A 22,433-nucleotide genomic window follows, 5' to 3' on the forward strand; every position below is an offset into this window, starting at 1 on the left:
AGGGCATAAGGCCAGGAGTAGTTGGGGGACATCTTAGGAAAACACAAGCAAGGGGTTGTTCCTAGTAGGTGTACTAGAATGTTTATTACAGCGTGTTTGTGGTAGTGGAAAATTTGAAGGCCCAAGTACCCATCTGTGGGGGGCTCCACCCTCAGGACTCCCCCACCCCCAGCCACCAGGGATGAGAATAAGTCTACCGAGACATGATCTGCTTGGGGAGGAAAGGTGGCCGATCTCTCAGAGGAGAAGGACCAAGAGCCCTTTCCTCAATGGGCTTTTACTGGGTTCGCTTACACAAAAATTCAGGTAAAGCTCATTAATCATTGTCAGGAAGTAAGGATCAAACAATGGATAACAAAGAACTCTGAGGACCTATTTTGAGTCAGAGTCAGATAGCTAAAGAGCTGTAAAACATTGAGGAACAAACTTACTTCTTGTTTGGGCCCTTATCATTTAATTGAGAGCATTCTAAACAAAGCAGGTTTCACAGGATTTTACATATTCTTTCTTAGGCCTGATCACCTGGGGAACCCGCCCTTTTCAGCACAGAGCTGCACCACCCTGTCATTGTTTCAGGCTTAGGTGGAGCACGGGAACTAAGGCAGCCAAGAGATTAGGAGATTTTCTCGCAGACAATGAGGACTCAGGCTATGTCAAAGCTGAGGGGCGAGGGTCCATCACCCCCTTTTGCTGTAGCCCCCAAAGTCCTTCCTTGGGGGCCTCCCACGTGATCATGCCTATCTTAGATCATTCCCCCCTTGAGGAATCTTACCCGTCATTGGCTAACCTACCAAGCATTGGGGGCCAATTATGGATGAAGTAAAAGGAGCAGAAGCAACGCTCCTGCCAGGGAGATAAGCTTTTGTCTCCTTGGTGGTTTAGGGTCCAAGGTTGCTCCCTCAGCCTTAGCCTGGGTGGGGGTTACAGCTTCTGAAATCAGGCAGGGCGGTTCCCAACACCTGTCCACTGGGGAGTGGGTAAATTGTGGTGTATTCTATAGCACTTAAAAGAATGAATCATAGTTTTGTGTGGATAATTCAGATATAACAGTGAGCAGAAAAAGCAAGTTGCAGAAATATGGGTTATATAAAGTTTGAAATTACAAAATAATAAGCTCAGATTTGTTCCCAAACACAGAGATGTTGTTATGCTAGAGTAGAAGAGCATGCACGGGGATAACAAACATTAAAAACAAGGCAGTGACAGGGTGTGGCAGGAGAGAGGGGGTCAGCAGCAGATGGCTGGCAGCTCAGCTGCAGTACTTGCAGTGTCTTCTTTTCAAACTCGGAAGCCAGCGTGTCAAAATTTAAGATTTAGCAAAATTCGGTAGTGCACATGAGGTTATTTGTTACATTCTTTGTTCTCTATACATTTACAGCATTTAATAAAAGAAATGGAAAAGAGGAAAAATACAATTCTTATAGTAGGAATAAGCACAAAAATTAAACAGTACAAAATGCACACAGGTGAGAAATATTAAAAGTATCTCTAATTTTCATATTTCCATATAAATCATAATTTTCTCCTTTGTCTTGACTGCACTGTTTACATTTTATGCTGATCACAACTATAAGCGTTTGTCTCCTCCAGTGGCGGGGCCTTTGCTCATGAGCAGATGCTTCCTGAGAGCGGCAGGGGTCCTGCAGCAGGACCCGCAGGGAGGGTCCCTTGGCTTTGCTCCGTGGTGCCTGTGGCCTGGTGGTGGATAATTGAATGGCTAATGAATTCAGTAGGTGTCTTGTTCTATTCTTTTGCACTGTGCAAAAGAATAGAAAAAAATTTTATTATTTTTTAAAAAATGTATTTATTTTTAGAGAGGGGAATGGAGGGAGAAAGAGAGGGAGAGAAACATCGATATGCAAGAAATACACCGATAGGTTGCCTCTTATACACCCCCAACTGAGGACCTGGCCTGCAACCCAGGCATGTGCCCTGTCTGCGAATTGGACTTGCTTCCCAGTCCAGAGCTCAGTCCACTGAGCCACACCAGCCAGGGCAATAGTAGTGTTTTTTAAAGAAGAAAAGATTATTTAGGGATGCAGGGGGCAGAGGGAGGACATGACAATTTAGTGTTTCGAAGCACATTTAAAAGGACCAAAGTCAAGAGCTGTTGGTTGAAATTGGAGACATTTGGAGGTCTGTGTGAAGTGTTGCATTCACAAAAATGTCTCGTTTTCTTCTTTCCAGAGAAGTTGTGTAGTGCCTTCAGCCAGTACTGGTTACTGCTTTTCTGCTCTGTCCATGAGTTGTGTTTCTGTGTCAAATCTGCATTTGTCTCAGAGGGAAGAGATCTTCAGTGTGGTGGTGATGGCGGGTTTGAGGGCAAGTGACTGATGCAGCCAGGCTCTGCCGAGCAGATGTGACTGGAAAGGGTTGCGGCCAGGTCTCTTGAATAGCTTAGGGAAGAGGTAGAGGTTGATGATGGAGATTGCTGTGTCATGTGTCTTCGGGACAGGCCTGCTTATCCAGGCCTGTCATACTGTTTGCCATGCCATCTTGTCGTAATGTCACTTTTCCGTAATTATATAAGTACCAACTAACTCGTGGAAATATTTGGGAGATTTTCTTTACAAAAGTTCTTCAACCTTTAAAATATTAGTGTTTGTTCTCAAAGAAAATATAAAGTCTGTATTGTCATTTAAAGTATCAAATTTTTTTTGAATTATTTTAGAAATACACATGATGGCTTTATTTTGACATGGACACTTTAAAATGCTGTAAACATTTGTTTTCAACAACTGTTTTTCTCAAGCAGGCGACCTCGACTACAGCGCCGTGCTGCTCGGGATGCTGGTGATGCAGGATGTGCAGCTGGGGCTGTTCATAGCTGTCATGCCAACTCTCATCCAGGCAGGAGCCAGTACCTACACTAGGTGGAATTTTATTTTACTTTATTTCACAGTTTTTCTAGTTTCAAATCATTTGTTTATAAAAATCCTATTTGGTACCTCTTCCAAAGACATGTTCAGAAGTCGTGTAGCACGGGCTTCAGCGTGCAGGCTCCAGAGTGACACCGCCCGGGCTCATACTCCAGCTCTGGGGGTCGTGGCTGGGCACGTCACTGAGCCTCACTCTTGCTCAGCTTTGTCATCTGTAAAGTGGGGTAATATCAGCCCTTATCTACAAGAGTAGTTAGGATTAAATGAGCTCGGATAAAATGCCTGTAACAGTGAGTATGTGTGTGTGTGTGCATACACTATTGCTGGTGATTCTCACAGTCAATGTCATCATCATCGCCACCTTCCCTGATCCTTTTTTCCATTCTCCTAACAAAATAATACCAGAACTTAAGTGCACTTGCTTGGGTTCATATGGTGAGAAAAGCTAAATGGGTAAAATAAATTTACCCAGAAAGCTATAGGTTGGATTGCAAATACAATATATTACAAGAATACCCACCAGAAAATAAGTATACTTGCCAAAGTATAGGGTACCCTATAAAATTTAAAGGTACATTGCACATGGGGGGGGGATATAAAATTGAATTTGTTTTAAGCAAATATACTATGTACATATAAATACTGTGTTTTAAATGTTTCTGGAAGGTATATTTCTTCTTTCTCTTATAGCAGTGATACTGTTGGTCAAAATTGAGCAGATTCTGAAATTTCTTTTGGAACCACTTTGAAATGCTAATTTCTGTCTCGTTTACTTTTTCTGTTCTAATCTGTACCACCTCCCAAAGGCCCACCTCCAAACACTGTCACATTGAGGGTCAACGTATGAATTTGGATACCAACATTCAGTCCACAGTACTCTTAGGGTGTATCATATTTGGCATTCACTAGGCTGCTTGAATCTATAGATTTACGTCTCTTGCTTAAGCTAGGAATCCCAGTCATTATTTGCCATAATTTTTCAGTCCTATTTGTTCTCTCTTTCTAGGACTCCAGTGATACAAATGTTTTTTGTTATTGTCCCTCAGGTCTCTGAGACTTTCTTTTTTTTATTTTTCAGTCTGTTTTTTCTCTGTACAGACTGAGTATATTTTTTTAAAGATTTTATTTATTTTAAGAGAGAATGGAGAGGAGGAAGAAAGAGAGGGAAACATTGATGTGAGACAGAAACATCAATCGGTTGCCTCTTGTACACGCCCTGACTGGGGACTGAACCCACATCTCAGGCACGTGCCCTGACCAGGAATCCAACCAGCACCCTTTGGTTTTGTGGGATGATGCCCAACCAACGGAGCCATACTGGTTGGGGCATAAATTTTTTTGATCTGTCCTCAAGTTCACTGATTCTGTCCTCTGTCGTCTTCACTCTACTATTTAGCTTAACCAGCAAGATTTTTATTTGGGTTATTATATTGTTCAGTTGTATAATTTCCATTTGGCTCTTCTTATAACTTCTATTTCTTTTCTGAGATTTTCTGTTTTTTCATTTGTTTCAAGAGAATTTTTAATACTGTGAATCAACTTTATGATGACTACTTTAAACTGCCAGATAATTCTAACAGTGATTTGTCTTAATGTTGGAGTCTGTGTATTGCCTTTTCTCATTCAAGTTGTGGTTTTTCCTTGACTGTTGGTATAATAAGTGATTTTCAGTTGTATCCTGGAATTTCGAGTATTGTGAGTGTCTATATTCTATTAACCGTGTACTTTTTTAAAACAAGGAGTGCCTGTTAAAGTGTGGGTGACTCTGTGTGTACGACTCTGTGTGCACGTGTGTGTTCACCAACCTGCTGCTCCCCTCTCCCCCATCCTAAGTGGGGCATGGACAGACCTACCTCATTGCAGACTGGTTGGGGTGGAAGTATCTTGTGCTTTTTAGTATTTACCTTTGCCAGACGTTATATCAAGTTCCAGCAGTCCCAGGGTGACTAAGATCTCTGCTCTGCTCCCAGATAACTTGGCTGTGTTAAAAATGGATGCTTTCTTAGCTGAGATTTTCAGAGGTTAAGGCTCAGGTCCTGGAGCTCTGGCTTGGCCCTTCGCCAGCTCTGGCAACTTACTGAACCTCTCTGGGCTTCAGTTTTCTCACCTGTAAAATGAGGACGATATGGAAACAAGACCTACCTCATGCACTGTGTGAGGCTTGCAGGACAGGGTCACACAGAGCAGTTGGGCCTGTGCATACCCTTCCTATCCTGGTATGTACAACGGTTAAAAGCAATTTATTGAGAAGGTCATTTCCCTTGATCCAGATTCTTTTTAACGATCAGAACAGCAGAACTTTCAGTCATAACCTTAATCAGAGTCAGTTCTTACTCATCTGGCTACAGATTTTCTTTCTTTTAAAAAAAAATATTTTACTTATTTATTTTTAGAAAGAGGGGATGGGAGGGAGAGAAACACTGATTTGTGAGAGAAACGTCGATCAGCTGCCTCTTTCATGCCCCCAACCAGGGACCTGGCCCACAACCCAGGTCATGTGCCCTGGTCATGTGCCCTGACCAGTAAGTGAACCAGTGACCTTTTGGTTTTGGGGACATTGCCCCACCCACCGAGCCACACAATACAAGGCACTACAGATTTTCAAGATAAGTAACTGAACAAAAATTTGGACAGCAAAAGGAAGATTTGTAACTGTAGCTGAAAAGAATTTGAGTTCTATTCAAGAAGTATACAATAATTATTACCTGTAAAGTTCAGGACGTCCTTACCAAACAGGAAGTAGGACCTCAGCAAGGAGTCACAGAGCTTTTACAAAGCACAAATGTGACATTCATATTACCAAACTTCCTGTCAGTTACAGATAGATAAAACTGTCGCTGTGTGACATGGTCTCAATCGCAAAACTTGAAAAGCTTTTTAAAAATTTTCCCTGTTAAAACCATTTATTCGGTATAACTGTTAGTACCATTGATATTGTTCCAATTTAGTCATGAAATGTCATGTTTACCAACAGTTTTAATGAAATGGAAGAATGCTCTATATTTTGTTAAGTTGTAAAAAAGTCAAAATCATATACAATATTTCTCAAAAGGTTGAATAGAATTACCATATGACTCAGCTGTTCAACATGAAAACCCATGCATGGGGTCATGGTAGCACAACAGTGTGCGTGTCCTTAGTGCCGTGAGTTACACACTTTAACCATGGTAGACTCTACATTCTGAACATTTTACTGCAGTAAGCACTTGTGGGTAACTGTTCATGGTGCCGTTAGTCATAGTGGCTAAAAAGTGGGAACAGCTTAAATGTCCATTTGCCAAATGAGTAGATAAAGAAAACGTGCTACGACCATACAACTGTGCATTGTTCAGTCCTAAAAAGAGATGGGGTGCTGACACGGGAGACAGCGTGGGCAGACCTTGAGCACATTATGCTGAGTGGAAGCAGCCTGTCGCAAAAGGCCACATGTTGTGTGGTTCCACTTACATGGAACGTCCAGAAGAGGCAAATCCGTGGGGACAGAAAGGACATTAGTGGTCGCCCAGTGCTGGGAGAGAGGGGATGGGGAGTGAGTGCAATTTCTTTTTGAGGTGGCGAGTATGTTCTAAAACTGGCTGTGGTGGTGGTTGCACAACTTTGTGAATATAATAGAAAACCGTTGAGTTAAATGGGTGAATTGTATGGAATGAGCATTGCATCTCAAAGCTGTTAAAATCATATACAGTGTTGTTTCGACTACATAAAGAAAAGGAATAGAGAGGAAATATATGTAGACAGGAGTGGAAAAAAGTAGGTTAACATTTGTTTGTATGGAAAAAGACATGCAGGTTATGATTATTACTAATGAATAAACTCACAACTGTAAACCTACTTTTGTCCAATTCTGTGTGTGTGTGTGTATATATATGTGTATATATATAAAACAAGTATATTACAAGGTGTTAATGATTTTCTATGATTAGGGAAATAGATTATGGTACTTTGCTACTATATATACATTTTTGTATGATTTGGGAAAGCCTCTTTTCCATTTTGATAGCCAGAGGAAATATATAGTAAAAAAATTAAATAAAATTAGTTGTAATGTTAAAATAAACTTTGTCTCTTTGGTAAGCTTTAATTAGAATTAATCTTGATCTTTTCTAAAGGAAAGAATTAATTCCCCCCACCCCATATTTCACAGGTAATGAACAAAACACAGAGATAAAGAATGATAAAGAACTTTATCGTAGTTTTATCATAAAACTATGATAAAGAATACTTTTCTAAAAATAAAGTGATTTGAATGATTAAAATTAAAATCTTGCAAAACCTTGAAAGTTCTAGAAGAAAGCATGGATGAATTTATAATATTGAAGGTGGGAGGGCCTTTCTGCTTCAAGCAGAACACAAATTCTAGAAGCCATAAAGGAAAAGAAAAGTGATAATTACTACTGATTAAAGTTTCATACCTTGAATGTTTAAATACATGCCCATACAGGCCTGACTGGTGTGGATCAGTGAGTTGGGCTTTGTCACAGGTTTGATTCCCGGTCAGGGCACATGCCTGGGGTGTGGGCCAGGCCCCCTGGTTGGGGACATGCATGAGGCAGTTGATCAATGTTTCTCTCGCACATCGATGTTTCTCTTCCTCCCTTCTCTAAAAAATAAATAATCAAAATCTTTATTAAAACAAGAAAGAAAATTAAGAATTCTACTTTTAAAAATAAATAACGCACATATACATAAACATGTACACATACATATATATACACATGGGTACCTCTACTCATTTGGTGAGCAGGCCAAATACAAAGGGAAAATACAAAGATATTTGTACATATTATTAAAGAAAGAGGGGTTTCTTATTTCATCAAATGATGCGGACACTGCCGCGCAGTGTCCATGGCATTGTAGATGAGACAAGACAAATTCATGTGGACCACCAAAGTCCTATGGAGGAAAAGGGACAGCACTGCCACTGTCTCAAGAGGAGAGCGCCTTGCAGCTCCTTGGCCACTCTCAAGAGGAAAGCACACCAATCCTTGCCTGGACAGGCTTTTATCAGCTTTCTAATAGCATGCATCAAAGAAGGTTTTCATTTGTGATGCTCAGGTTTGCTTTAGGTGATTACTTTTTACAGATAGCAATGGAAGGGATGTTATTGATTACTTCTTAGAGATTAACAAGGAAAAAACTTTGTAAATGTAAGGAAATGATAAAAGCAATTGGTCTGGTTACACTTGAATCCTTGGGAGAATTAGCACAGACTTCAGGAAGTTACTTTAAAGATATGCAGTAAGCATTTGCTGCCTCACCTCAGGGTGAGGGAGTTTTAGCAAGAGCAAGTCACAAAGCAGCCTAGGTATAATGCAGGCCTGGTCTCCCACGGGAGAACTGATCCGTGGGTTTGGCATCCTGCGTGCCACCATGCACTTATGGGTTTTCCCATAGGGCCGAGCTACAGTTGCCATTGCCAGGTAGATCAATTCCCTACAGTCAAAATGTCCTACAAATTAATATTTGAATAACCCAGTTAAAATAATAGGTGAGCAATATAAGCAGCTCATGTAGAAATGAGTAATTGGAAGGTGTTCCCCCCCTCACAATGGAAAGGCAATGGCTCTTTTACCTGTCAGATTGCAAACCTTTAAAAGTGGGGTGGTGGCCAGGGTCGGGGAATTGGAGCAGCCCTCCCGGCAGCCCACTGGGCAGTGTTGGTCAAGCACGGACTGCTGCACTCCGGCCTGCTCACAGAAGCTCATCATCCAGCTCATCGAACACTCAGAACAGTCCAAGTGTCTGGCTGGGAAAACGATGGCACAGACACAGGATGGGACACTTACTCAGCTGTTGGCATGAGTGGCATAGAAACATTGCCAAAACATGGTAAATGGGGAAATAAAGATGCAGAATAATACCTTTCTGGGCCGCTTGATTATTGTGTCCTCACCACAGGCATTTAGTAGACTATTGGGAGGTAGACCTGAATGCAAGCTCTGGGCATGGTGATCACAGAGCATGTGCAGTAATTAGGAGCACAGGCCCGGGAGCCAGACGCCTGGCACGTGACCTGGAATGGTGGGTTGGCCTTTGCCTCTACTTTCTTGTCTGTAAGATGGGGCTGGTGACAGCACTTGTCTAGTCAGACTGCTCTGTCAGGATTGTCATGAGAAATGCAAATCTTAAGTGGCTGCAATCTCTTTATCAGCTAAATAATACTGGACTGAGACTAGAACACTTGTAGCATGCCCTGCACAGGGGAGGATGTCCCACTCACAGGGAGTTGCCATGGTGTCTGGGGAAGATAATGAATGGATGATGAATGAGTGAGTGAAGGACAAGAAAATAGCTAGTGTAGTTACATGCTATGCAGAGAATTACAATGGGGTGATGAGTCAGCGAACGACGGATGATGACTTCAGATTTGCAAGGCCTCGAAAGTCAATGACTCAGCTATGAAGGACACAGCTGAACCTGTCAGCTGTGGAGGAGGGGTGGGCTGACCCTATAGCTGGAGAGAGTATGGCCAGCCAGGGAGCAAAGGCTGGTGTAGGCCGCTTTGCAGGTGAGGGAGAGAGGAAGGTGCGGCTGGGTGAAGAAGTCTGGGCTCTTCTGAATGTCATGGGAGCTTTGGACATCTGATTGATGTCCCCAGCATGTTGCTTTGGCCTCTGTGGAATGTGAATGAGATAAGTTAGGAGGTTATCGCAGTTTTGCAGGGAGATGATAGCACCTAGGGAAGGGGTGCCCCGGTGCTTCACAGGGCCAGGCTGGGTGGTACAGCACATCCTTGTGATGCGTCAAAGTGTGGGGTGAGCAGTTAGTTCAGGGGTCTGCTCCTGGTCAGGAATTTGAGGTAGACCCAGCCTACTCTATTTTGTTGCAGTGAGAACATGTCTATTCTTGTTGGGCTGTAGACCCTGGTTTCTCACACTGGAAACCCAACTTCATTAACTGATGTGGAGTCGTTCACAATGACTTTGCTGCTCTGCTGCAAGTCCAGCTCTGTTCTAATTCCCCTAAGTAATCATGCGCAACTTGAGATTTGTGTCCTGGGCTGCTATTTTAAGCCTGACTGCAGTGGTGAATTATCTCTTAGTACAGTAGTCCCTCCTTATCTGCTGGGGCTGCATTCCAGGACCCTCCGTGGATGCCAGAGAGCACAGATAGTACCTAACCCCGTGTGTGCTGTATTTTCTCCTATACACACAGATCTTTTTACTTACAGGAAGCACTTGGCCGCTTCTCTTTGGCATATCTGAATTGCCAGCATCACTACTCTTGTGCATTGAGACTACGATTAAGTAAAATAAGGGCTATTTGAAACAAGCACTGAAATCCTGAGACAGTGAATCTGAAAACCAAGACAGCTACTGAGTGTCTGACAGGCAGCACGTATGGCGTGCGACACTGACAAAGGGGTGATTCACACACCGGTCGGGGCAGAGAAGGACAGCGCGAGATTTCATAATGCTCCTCAAAACAGTGCACAGTTTAAAACTTATGAATTAGTTTTTCTTGGAATTTTCCATGCCATATTTTCGGGCCATCATTGCCAGTGGGTAATGGAGACGGGTAAAGTGAAACTATGGGTGGGCGAGCCACCAAAGTCAGTTTTGTGTTCTGCAGTGAGGACTTTTAAACCAGAGCTTTGGACTGAATGGTTTGGACTAAATATAGTGGAGAGCTAAGTTTAAGAAAATATGTATATTACTGTAAATGTCACAAATGTATGATAGTGCCTTTCTTGTGAAAGTCTTTAGTCTGAGATCTTAATAATATGTTTGAGATCTGCATCGCACAGTGATTTCAACTGGCGTGTTGCAAGAGTTTTTGAAACATGCAATACTGACTGCTTAGTGAGGGGCGCTGACCTCTTTCCCTTAGATTGTCGAATAAAAATATGACAACAGCCAGCACCATAGCTGTCCAATATGAATGAATCAAAATTATGTGCCATGAGATGAAAAAAGTTGAAAATCTCTGGAATAGCATATTATACAAAGAGCTTAGTACAGAATCCTTTTCTTTATGACTAAATAATAGGCATAAAATTCAGAGTTCTGGCTTGGGAGAAGGAAACACTTCGCTGAAGTTCGCTGGAATTCTTTAGCTGCACTTCTCAAGATGAGCCTGCGCTGTAATGTGACAGGGTCACTCTGGCCTTAGGAGAATTTCAAATGGGGGTTAATCCTGAGAAGGAATTTTATTATCTGTCATTTACTGAGATATGCAAGTTGCCAGTCAAAAGTCACTACATCCTATAAAGTGTATTTGCTCCAAAGTATTCATTGGAAAAATAATCCAGCTTCTGTGTTCAATTTAAATAAAAATTTCTGAGATTAATATGATTGATAGGTTTTATGTCGATATTTGGACATAAAAATGTATGTGAGTTGGATCATTTGTTTTACAACATGTTAAACAAACAAAAAGAGTGAAGTTAATTTTATTGGGTTTTAGAGAATTACATTTAGAGGTGAAATAACATGTCTTTTTTTTCTTCTTCTTCCCTAGCATTTTCATGGAAATACTACGAATACTGGCTTTGGTTGGTCAGATTCTTTTCTCGCTAGCTGCTGTTTTTCTGTTATGTCTTGTTATAAAGACTTATCTCATAGGACCATATTATCGAAAGCTGCATTTGGAAAGCAAAGGGAACAAAGAAATCCTTATCTTAGGAATCTCTGCTTTCATCTTTTTAATGTTAACGGTAATTCTCAAAATATGTTATCATATAATCTGATTTATAACTTATTCACTGAAAACTTGTGATCAGTTTTCTCTTTATATTTTAATAATAGTTAAAATATTTAAACACTTATTTGTATTTTTTATTTTATGCACAGTTATGATGCTACCCATTAATATTAATACTAATTATACCTGTTTGTTTCAGTCATACTCTTAAGCACTCCACTAAAATGGTATTTGTGCTGCATTAAGAAACAAATCTATGGTGGGAATGAAACAAACCACATTCCTCTGTCTTAAACTTTCAAATGGCTGTGGGGTAGTCCATCATGTATTTCACAACTGACCCTTTCCATTGTTAGCTGTTAGGGTTTGTTTCCATTTAGGGCTGTTATACATAAAGCTGCTAAACACATTCTCATACGTGTTCTTTGATGGACATGTGATTTCAGTTTTGATGGGTATACACCTGGGAGTGAGGTCGCCGGGTCAGAGGGTGTGCATGAGTTTAACTTCAGTAACTTTCCATGCTAGCTTCCCCCAAGCACTGATCCTGGTTCATGCCCTCACCAGCGTTTTGTAAGGATTCGCTCTCTCTGTGTCCTCCCTGACACCCGTGTCGTCTGTCTTTGTAGTTTTAACCATTCTGCCGGGTGGTGGTTGTATCTCATTGGTGTTTTGATTTTATTTCCCTGGTGACTGGTAGGGTGAGCGCCTTGCTGTGTGCTTGTTAGCCAGGCGGACATCCTCCTCAGGGACGTGCTTGTTCAAGTCTTGAGGTTATTTTCCTGTTCGGCTGGTGGTTTTCTTACTCATTTCTAGGAGTTTTTTTCTGGCGAACTTTTTGTTAGATTTTTTTTTTTTACTGAATTAAAGCAAACAATTTAGTGGTTTTTGGCATTCACAGTGCTGTACAACCATCACCACTGTCCACTTTCAGAACCAATTTCTGTCACCCACAAGACACCTCTTGTCTTCCAGTTCTGTCTGTCCCTCACCCCCTGGCAGCCAGCAGGCTACTTGCTGTCCCTACAGAGTTGCCTCTTCTGGATGTCTTATATGAATGGGATCGTATCGTGTGGCCTTTTGTATCTGCCTGCTTTGACTTTGCATGTTTCAAAGGTTCATCCATGCTGTAGCATGTTTCAGGGCTTCATTCCATTTTATGGCTGAATAATACTCTGTGTCAGCTGTATTTTTGCCAGTATCTTCCAGTTTGTGACTTGCCTTTTCACTTGCTTAACAGCATTTTTTGATGAGCAGCAGTTCTTAATTGTAATGTAGTCAAGTTATCCATTTTTTATGGTTAGCACTTTTTATACTCTGTGTAAAAGATCTTTGTTTACTCCTGGATCCTGAAGATGTTCTGCAAGGTCCTCTAGAAATGTTGTTATTTTACTTTTCTTGTTTAGATCTATAGCCCGTCTGGAGGTGTGCATAGCACATGATGTAAGGAAGTGGACAGAATTCATTCTCTCATGTGCTTTTCCCTGTACCATGTGCTGAAAGACCCCTCTTCCACTGTTGTGCAGGGTCACCTTGTCAGAAACCAAGAGGCCTCGTGAGTGCTTGTGTGAGGGTGTGTGTCTCCGTCCCTGCACTCCGCTCCCTTGGCCAGCCCACCTGCCCTCGCATCTGGCCATGGAGTGCCCAATTTCCTTCCCTGTCTGGGCCGGTTGTCTTGGCTGTATTTGTGGTCTTTCCAGTGTCTACACTGAGTTGTTAGGTTCAACTTGTCAATTTTCATACACAGGACAATTTGGTTGCAATTTCCGGGGAATCTGTTGGCCAGTTGAAGGAAAGCTGACATGTTCATGATTCCGAGCCTCCTTCCCTCGGTGTCGCCTGCACCCTCTGTTCACTGAGGAGCTCACTCGTGTTTCCCCGCAGCGTTTTGTGGTGTTCGGTGCGAAGGTCGTGCGCTTGTTTTGGTATTTATTCCTAGGCATTCAGTGAGTTGTGATGCTGTTGTAAATGGTGTTTCTTCAAATGTTCATTTTTTCTATTTGTCTGTTGCTGCTATTGTTTGTAGTTTTACTGCCTTCAAGTTAAAAAAATCTTCTTTCCAGTTGTTTTGCATCAATAATGTTGCATGAAAAAGTCTGAAGCTTTGCGCTTAACAGAAGTATAGAGCTAGAAACCTAACAAACCATAACTACTCTATCTCAGTCCAGCATTGTTGAGTATAGTCATTTCCAGATTTCTCGGTGCTTCCCTCTGGCTTCCTGCCATTTCTAGGTAATTGCTCATCAGCTGTGTCTACTTTCTCAAAGTGGTTTGAGTTGGTGATGGGAATAATTTTTTTATACAGTATATTTTTTAAGCCACAGCCAAGCTGTTCATTGTTTCAAGATAAAGAAAACATATCGCAAATACTTACAATAAAAATTGGAAAATACACATTCAAAAATTTTACAGCAGTCTGCATGAATTATTGTTCCAAATATTTTAAATACATTTTTTTCTCCCTGTGTGGTTAGTTCACGTGATCTTAGCTTCCACGCATTGTCTCTCCTGTCATCCCCTCCGAGGCCCCACTAGGGACGACACGGATGTGCAGGGAGGTCTGGTTTTCACAGTTTTGTCTCGATGGTCCTGCTGGATCTAACAGGCTGTCTGCGGGTGCAAACCCTGCTTTGGCAGGAGCTGTCGGTAACCGACGGCACTGTGTGTGTGCAGCATGTGGTCCCCCGTCTTCCGCAGGTCACGGAGCTGCTAGACGTCTCCATGGAGCTGGGCTGCTTCCTGGCCGGAGCCCTCATCTCTTCCCAAGGCCACATGGTCACGGAGGAGATCGTGTCCTACATCGAGCCTATTCGCGACTTCCTGGCAATCATTTTTTTCGCATCCATAGGTAACTTTTTTCTTTACATCATAATGTTTGAATTGTGTTTGTTATAACACTGGCAGATTACTCCTATAATCTCTTTATATACATATTTTTATTTATAGGCTTTAGAGTGAAAACAGTTCCCATAAAAATTAGAGCCTGAGGAGAAGTCTTATTAAAAAATAGGGAAAATTTGACCCTATTCAGTTGGTTGGAGCATCGTCCTGTACACCAAAAGGTTGCGGGTTCCATTCCTAATCGAGGAGCATACGGGGGCAACTAGTGGATATTTCTCTTTCTGTCTCTCTCACTCTCTCTCTTTCTCCCTCCCTTCCCCTTTCTAAGGTCAATAAGCATGTCCTCAGGTAAGGATTAAAAAATACATAAAATAAATAAAAAATAAAAAGAAAGTGTGAACAAAGGGACGTTAATTCATCGACTGGTTGTCATGCTCTGTCAGTGCTAGGATGCACGTGTAGGTGGGCATTGAAAAGGCTCAGACACCCTCGGGGAGGACAGCTCTCGCTTTGACTCCGTAGGGCAAGGCTCCAGTGCTCAGAAGGTAGCAGCTTAATGTCAGTGCATCAAAATGGGAAGTTAGAGAGGAAATACTAGTTTTGATACAAAAAGAGTAAACTGACCGCATGGCTTGCTGCTCTGGAGCTCTCCCTTGGTCAGGGCATCTTGGTGGCCGGTCTTGGAGGGGCGCGGCGGCAGCAGGACCACAGCCCCGGTCTGTTCTAGCACATCCCCTGGCACCTCCTGGTTCGCTCCTCCTTACTGCCTGGACAGCCTGTGCGCTCTGCACTGGCCAGCGGGTTCTGTGTGAGCCGAGAGGAGGTTGAGGGCATAGGAAAGCAGATTCTAAGATTTAAGTGGAAATGTGAGAGGCCCTGGGTGGCCAAGACAGTTCTCTTTAAAGAGGACCACAACTGTGAAGGTCGTACTTTAGGTGAAATAAGATCATTCACACGCAGCTTTAGGAATTAGATGTCTTGTGTCCAAGAGAGAGCTCCTATTGGCAGATATTTGCCTCCTCCTCTTGGTCCCCTTCTTCCCTCATCGTCTCCCCTCACCTTGTGTGTGTGTGTCTCTCTGTCCACCTTCTCCCCTCGCCCTCTCTCCTTGGCCCCCTCCCTTCTGCCCCATCTCCCCCCCCCGCCCCCCCGCCCCAGTGCTGGTCACACCCCTCACAGTGCTAAATAAGCCCTGCCAGTTCTGATTCCTCGCACTCCCATTCCTGGTTGATGATTCACTTCTTTTCTGTCAGCTCTTTTCCAGGCAAGGTCTAATAAAATCGATTGAATTGTCACCCTATTCTCACCACATTCCAGTCCTGCATTCCATTCTTGAGACTCCTGGTCACGCTGACCGGTGTGTGTCACTCTGTGTCCTGCCTGCTGGGCTTCGTGGGATGTTCGCTTCTTTAAGAACGACAATTCCATAAATATGTTACTTAAAAGACATATTTGCTCTAGTATTTCTCAAATTAGGATTCTTGATTTATTAAGAACCATGCTTTCTAACAATAACAATCATACATGTTTTTGCTTTGGTTATTTACACTCAGTATTTCGAAGAGAATTCAAGTTAATTGCCCTGCCAACTGAGAAGTGTGTATACAATTAGGTCTTTATTCTCTGGAGGGTCAGGGAGAGTTTTTTGTTCCATGTTTCGAAGCAGGAAGTTAATGGCATCTGTTTAAGAAGACATCTTTACTTTTCTGCATATGTAAACCTCAGTGACGTGTCAATACGTGACAGGGTCCCTCTTTTTAACAACCGTGCATTGACCCCCCCACCCTGTGCGAGGCCCTGTCAGAGCCACAGAGATGACCTGGACCCAGCTGCTGCTTCCAGGGCCCATTGCCTGCAGTTGGTTCTGGGTGAGAAGAGAGAGGGTCCTGGGGTTACCACCACCACCAAGTGGGTGTGTGGAGGGACTCAGGCTGTGCTCCCGAGGAGAGGCCACCTTCGAACATTGCAACAAGGAGCAGTTTTTAGTCCCAGAGTGAAGGAGGGCTTTCCATGCTGGAGGAGAGCACTGCCAGCAGTCATTCTTGGAGGTGCCCTGGAGGGAGCTGTCACGTGGCAGGTGTTACCTAGAACCTTGCAGCTCCAGATCCTTGCTCACTGTTTTATCTGTGGGCCCACTGCATGCGCACAGTGACCATGAGGGAAAGTGTCTGTTACCACAGGGGCTGCCTGGGCCAGGGACCTGCCTGCGTCCTGCTGTGTTCACTCACCACCCAAACTCACGACTACGGGTAAGGCCGCTGAGGCAGAGAGAGGCCAGGAGGCATGCCAGTGACCACAGCTGGTTAGCGGCAGACCTGCGAGTTTAGCCCAGAACCTGTAGTAGTTACTGTTGTTCTACCCCACATATACACATGGTATTTCTTGCAAGAATGAATGGTTTTAAGTAGGAAAACTAACACAGCTCGTCTGCCCTCCTGTCCAAGTTCCAAGTGGCAAAGGCATCGTCTCATGGATTTATCTGTTTTGTTGCTGTCACTCAGCACTGGCTCCAGTCAGTTTGGTGTCATCATTGCACTGCCCGCAGTGCACTGCTCACTGCTGGGTGTCATGCAGGGGAACAGCCTCTACCCTCAGAGCAGAGAGCCTCCGCCATCTGGCCTGTGTGCTGAGTGTCCCACTGGTGGTCCTGGGCCAGGCACTTGCTGTGACCGGGAGGGACTGAGTGATCACGTCCACTCCACGGTGCTGTTCATACGAGACACGAGCGCACATTGGGGAGACCCAGCCAGACTCTGGAGTCAGCAAGCTGCTGGGCTTCTCAGCCTTGAGGTGTGGACAGTTGGCCTTCCCCTCCTATGGTGCACTTCCTTGTCCTCGGAGTCCGTGAGCCGTTTGCATCTCGGTCAGAATATTTTCCTAAAGGAAAATCAGATTTAGCAGCTGCTTGCTATCATGCTTTGTAGCGTGTGGGGCGTGAAGTCTGGCGGAGGATCGCATGCGGCACCCAGGCCCATGGAGCCCCAGGCCCGGGCTGCTTTCCCTGGAGTGGCTGGCTCAGAGGCCGTCCACAGCAAAGGCTTGGACAAGTGCTTAAGTGAACCGCAGTGTTGTGCTTACAAGAACTGCGTCCTTCTACTGCAACAAGTGTGAGGAGCTTGAGTGTGACAAGACTTACCTCTGAGAAACAGGCGTGACTGTGTTGGGAGGTGGACCGTGTGATCCCGAAAGAATGACCGTGTCTGTCCTCTTCCCGGCAGGCCTGCACGTGTTCCCCACCTTTGTGGTGTACGAGCTCACCATCCTGATGGTCCTCACTTTGTCGGTGGTCGTCATGAAGGTATCGGTCCTTTCCGTGACTCGTGATGGGTCAGGTTCATAGTGTCTTGGTTTTGCGTGTCACACAGTGCACGTTACTCCCTCCCGGGCTGCACTTCCTACCCCCGGGTGGGCTGAGTCTGTGAGCCCCCGGCCGCACCGTTTACCCGGCACCCCCTCTCCCGGCACCTGGCACGGCCTGGGACAGGTCAGGGTTTAATTGCTCAGTATTGAGTGTGTTTAAAATTGGGAGTTAGAAAGGTGGGATGGGAGAAACAGTATTCGGGATCCTGCAGTGGCGTCCCCTCACTGTACTCTGACTTCAATGCTAAATGAGTCTAAAGAACCGCAGAACCTTGGGATGCCTGCCGACACACATGTTCACAGTCACTGAGGATTATTTTGCCAGTCTCCAGTTGTTGTTCTCTATGACTGCAAATTATTGAGGTGCCTGTGTTAATGTTTAATGTCTTAACCTGTTCTGTAGCTATCTGGCTTTGTGGGTTATAAAAGTTGACTTAAAATATTTCCACGTGAAGGACCTGGAAACCCTGATGACTGCCCGGCTGCCCCACCAGCTCCAGGCTGCTTACCCCTCTGGATGCTGTTTACATGAGAGATGCACATTTTTCTCTTATTAAAGATAACATTTTCATTTGAACGTTGTATGACATTTCATGCTGTTAATTTAGTTTGGGGGGAAGGCTTATTTTCTGCAGGTGAACCTAAACCCTTCATTTTGCCTTATTGTTCTGTGTGGTTTTATTTCAGACATTTTGTGTTTATTTGGTGCCTTCTGTGTAGAAGTGCCTCTCTGTACGTCCCCCCGTGTGTTACTTGAAGGTTGTCCCAGTGTCTTGCATGTCCTCTCTGTTCTCTGTGGGCTTGGCCGTCGGGGCTCTGGGTAAGCAGTAACGCAGGGTCGCTCTCGCAGTTTGTTCTGGCAGCACTGGTCTTGTCGCTCCTCTTGCCGAAAACCAGCCAGTACATCAAGTGGATCGTGGCCGCAGGGCTGGCGCAGGTCAGCGAGTTCTCTTTCGTCCTGGGGAGCAGAGCGCGTAGAGCCGGCATCATCTCTCGGGAGGTGAGTGCCTACCCGCTTCCTGTGAGTGTTCCCGACCAGTAGATGCTCTGCCACTGTCCTGGTTGATGCTCCTCGTGCTGCTGTTTGAGCATCACGTGTGATTGTGGGTGTGCAGTGAGTGTTTGCTGTGTATGTGCAGCCAAGTGTCTGCCTTCCACTTGCACTTACATTTTTCTTCCTCGGTTTTCCCCATTTCTACTTCTTTTAACTTTATTGTTTGCCCTTTTTAAACTGGCTATGAACTAGAACTTGATGAGTATCATTTGATGGCCTGTGACTGTCACTAAATTTTTCTTTAAAGATTTTATTTATTTTTAGAGATAGGGGAAAGGCAGGAGAAGAGAGGGAGAGAAGCATCAGTGTGTGGTAGCCTCTCGCACGCCCCCTCACTGGGGACCTGGCCACAACCCAGACATGTGTCCTGACTGGGAATCAAACCAGTGGCCCTTTGGTTCACAGGTTGGCACCCAGTCCACTGAGCCATGCCAGCCAAGGCTGATTGTCACTAAATTTGATAGGAAGGGGATTTTGTGCTTGGCTGTGGGATGCAGGGTGTGGCTTTAAAGTGAAAAAAGGACTCCCAGCCCCAAGGGTAAACACGCCAATCTGCTGCTCCCCAGTGTTAGAAGTTCAGTATTTAAAACCCGAGTGTTCTTCCAGGGCCAGGTAACTGAAGGTTGAGTATTAGCCCTGGATGATCTAAGGACAAATCGATGCTTTAACTAAGAAAAGCATTTGATAACTAAAATTAGAGCATTACTGTTTCAGTGAAAACAAGATTGAAGGGAGCTTTTTTTGTTGTTAAATGCGTGAAATGTTAGGTCATAGTATAGAAATCTGAACTCCCTGCTTCTGAACTGTTGGTTCACGAAGAAAGAGCACGTGTGCCGGGGCTGGAAAACTGTGCGTTCTTCGTAGGCTCGTAAGCTGTGTACTTCCTAGGGAAGACGCAGTTAACTTCCGGATGTTTTTTAAATCATAGATGTGTAGACACACAAGTTCCTGAATCGTAACTTCCTGCAACCCTCTTCTGCAGTCTGTGCTTCGCTCTTGCCCCTTCTGATGTCCACGTAAGCACAGACGAACTCGGGGCCTGATCCCTGAAGCCGGGACAGCGCTTTGCCCCTGTTCTCGTTCCCCTGCACGTGGCAGGGACCGCCGTGGGAGGGCCTCCTGACTGCCGCCCCTCACTGCATCCCTCCCTGAGTGGTGGTGGTGTCAGTAAAGTCCGCCCTGCCTAGTGGCACTTTGAATATTAGGTTCTGCACACCTGCTCCCTAATAAATGTGCATTGAATGAATATAAAAGTTGTTATTGGTACATGTGATATGCTGGTAAGCATTCAAAATTAAATGGTTGTCTCCTGGTATCCATCAGTGTGAGGAAGGTAAGTCTTGGTATTAGAGAGCATGTAAAACAATGCTGAGGATTGGAATTTGTGCAGAGCGCCATCTGAGACCTGCCCTAAGGCTGTCCCCTGGCTTAAGTGACCCTAAGGGCTCAGTCTGAATGCCCAGTGATCCCAAGTGGTGACCCTGGATTGCACATACTCCAGTGCGTGTGTGAACCAGTGATGCAAATATCTGATGGCAGTTTCCAATGACGGTCAAATCTTGGTCCACCTCACACCCAGATGTCGAGGTGCCTGTGTCTGTATGGGGTGCACCTGAGAGTGTACCTGTGGTTTGAAGCAGACTAGTAATCCTGAGATGATAACCAGCCTTACTTATGATGGGAAAAATGAGCATGCACACCCGCTAATCCTGAGATGACACTTAGTTTTACCTGTTGCAGGTGTACCTCCTCATCCTGAGTGTGACCACACTCAGTCTTTTATTGGCCCCGGTGCTGTGGAAAGCCGCAATTACCAAGTGTGTGCCACGACCAGACCGGCGGTCAAGTCTCTGAAGGCACCAAGATGAGCAGCAGCTCTCGAAGCAAAACCCGTGTGCAGGAAAGCAGACGTTCCAGACAGTTCTGTGACTGCACTTGGGGAGCAGAGTGCGCTGTGCAGTGGGGGCGTCCCGTCCGTCCATCTCCCAGACCCTCACCGCTGTGGTTTGGAATCTCTCCACACAGTGTGCTGCACCCACTGACTACGCACAGCATAAACGTGACGCTGCGTCTTACAAGTCGCCTTGACTGTTTTGCCTGGATGTGCCTTTTTTTCTTAAATTAATGTTCACTTTCTATGGTTATTTCATCAGTTCATGATTTTTTGGTAAAAAAGTTAGAAAACTTTTTTTATTTATTGTACATTAGTGTTGTTATCTGTTGGTCGATATTTGTTATTAAACATTTTCGTGATACGAAATTTTAATTCTTGCAATGAGTTTGGAAAATTACTTTTAATCCTTAAAGCCTATGTTTTCTAAAATGAGATAAATACCTTTTAAATGTCTATTTGTTTTTTATTATAACAATTTTAAATAAAACACTTTCATGTCAAGTTTATTAGGTAAACAATTCTTTTAAAATATTTGATTTTCACATTTTAATAAAGATTCTTTATAAGAATATAACTGAAACTTATTGAAAAAATTATATATTTTTAATTCTCACCTGAGGATAAGTTTATTGATCTTAGAGAGAGAGGGAAGGAGAGAGAGAGGGAGAAAAAAGCATCTATATGAGAGAGAAACATTGCTGGGTTGCGTCCCACATGCACCCCGACCGGGGATCGAACTTGTGGCCTTTTGGTGTACAGGCCAACGCTCATAGTGACTGCGCCACCCGCCCAGGGTGAAAAATATTTTAAGTAAGATTTTTGTTTTACTAATCTTTATCAAATTTTTTTTTGTTAAGGTAATTTGTATACTACCACACTGTTCTCCAAGAGACCAAATTAATGCAGTGCTATTTGCAAAGTCTAAGTCTTTAACTTTTAATTTTCAAAGGATATTTTTGTGATTGTGTGCCCCATTTTAGAAAACCACACAGATGAAGATCTGGTCCTTATAAAGATTTCCCTCAGGGGCACTTGAAGCCAGAGTTTTCCTGTACATATTGGCTTTAGGAGCCTAAAAATTTCATCAAAATGCTTGGACAGACACGTTACATATAATTGTGTATTGCTGATATAAATTGTGGATTGCGGTAATATAAATTAAAACACTTGAAAATGAAGTTAATTACATCTAATCTGAAATCAATGGAAAAAGATATAAACATGTGTTTGTTTTTAGAAAATAACATTGGTTTTATTCATTCCTAAATCATACAGATGGTCTGGTGCCATTCCCTTCGAGTCACTGGTGTCCACACACAGCAGTGTGCCGGGAGCTCCGGGCTTGGCCCGCTCCCTGGTGGTGCTGAGGCCGCCCCGTCCCACTGGAGCACAATGCACTGATGGCCTCTGGGGTGCAGTTTATTTTGTGTTGTGTCTCCAGCCCTGACAGAAGAGCCAGAAGCTCATGACCTGTTGTTGAACTGAGGAAGACCTATTCCACGCATTGACAACAGGTTTTCAACAAAACACGGAATTCAGATTAGTCTGTGAGAATCGAGTAAATAAAGATATGCACTTGATGACAGGAGGAAATGCCTTTTGCAGACTGTTGTCTGCGGAGACTGCTTCTGGGAGAGTCCTGGGTCCTCGGGACGCCGTGAAGCCATGGGTAGTTCCACTTTCACCCCCTGAGCCCACCCTCCCCACTGCATCCCCACCAGGTCCCACCCTCCCCCTCAGTGCCTACCTGGGGCCACCCTCC

At 44.1% G+C, this 22,433-nt stretch overlaps 1 protein-coding gene across 5 annotated transcripts in view; it reads left to right on the top strand.

Annotated features, from left to right (window-relative positions):
• TMCO3 (transmembrane and coiled-coil domains 3) overlaps positions 1–21,228 on the top strand; it is a 45,934-nt gene extending 24,706 nt beyond the window's left edge. For 4 of the 5 annotated variants that reach the window (XM_045821314.1, XM_045821317.1, XM_045821315.1 and 1 more), the window contains 6 exons: positions 2,753–2,873; positions 11,340–11,535; positions 14,220–14,370; positions 17,582–17,661; positions 18,574–18,723; positions 20,518–21,228. In XM_045821314.1, the coding sequence (XP_045677270.1) occupies positions 2,753–2,873; positions 11,340–11,535; positions 14,220–14,370; positions 17,582–17,661; positions 18,574–18,723; positions 20,518–20,631 (812 nt within the window). In that variant the 3' untranslated portion in view covers positions 20,632–21,228. The remainder of the gene's footprint in view (positions 1–2,752; positions 2,874–11,339; positions 11,536–14,219; positions 14,371–17,581; positions 17,662–18,573; positions 18,724–20,517) is intronic. The other variant, XM_045821319.1, reaches the window with a different exon arrangement.
• The last annotated feature ends 1,205 nt before the right edge of the window (positions 21,229–22,433 follow it).

This window comes from Phyllostomus hastatus, unplaced genomic scaffold (genome assembly GCF_019186645.2).
Source record: "Phyllostomus hastatus isolate PE091 unplaced genomic scaffold, TTU_PhHast_1.1 phas_scaffold_46, whole genome shotgun sequence".
NCBI lineage: Eukaryota > Metazoa > Chordata > Mammalia > Chiroptera > Phyllostomidae > Phyllostomus > Phyllostomus hastatus.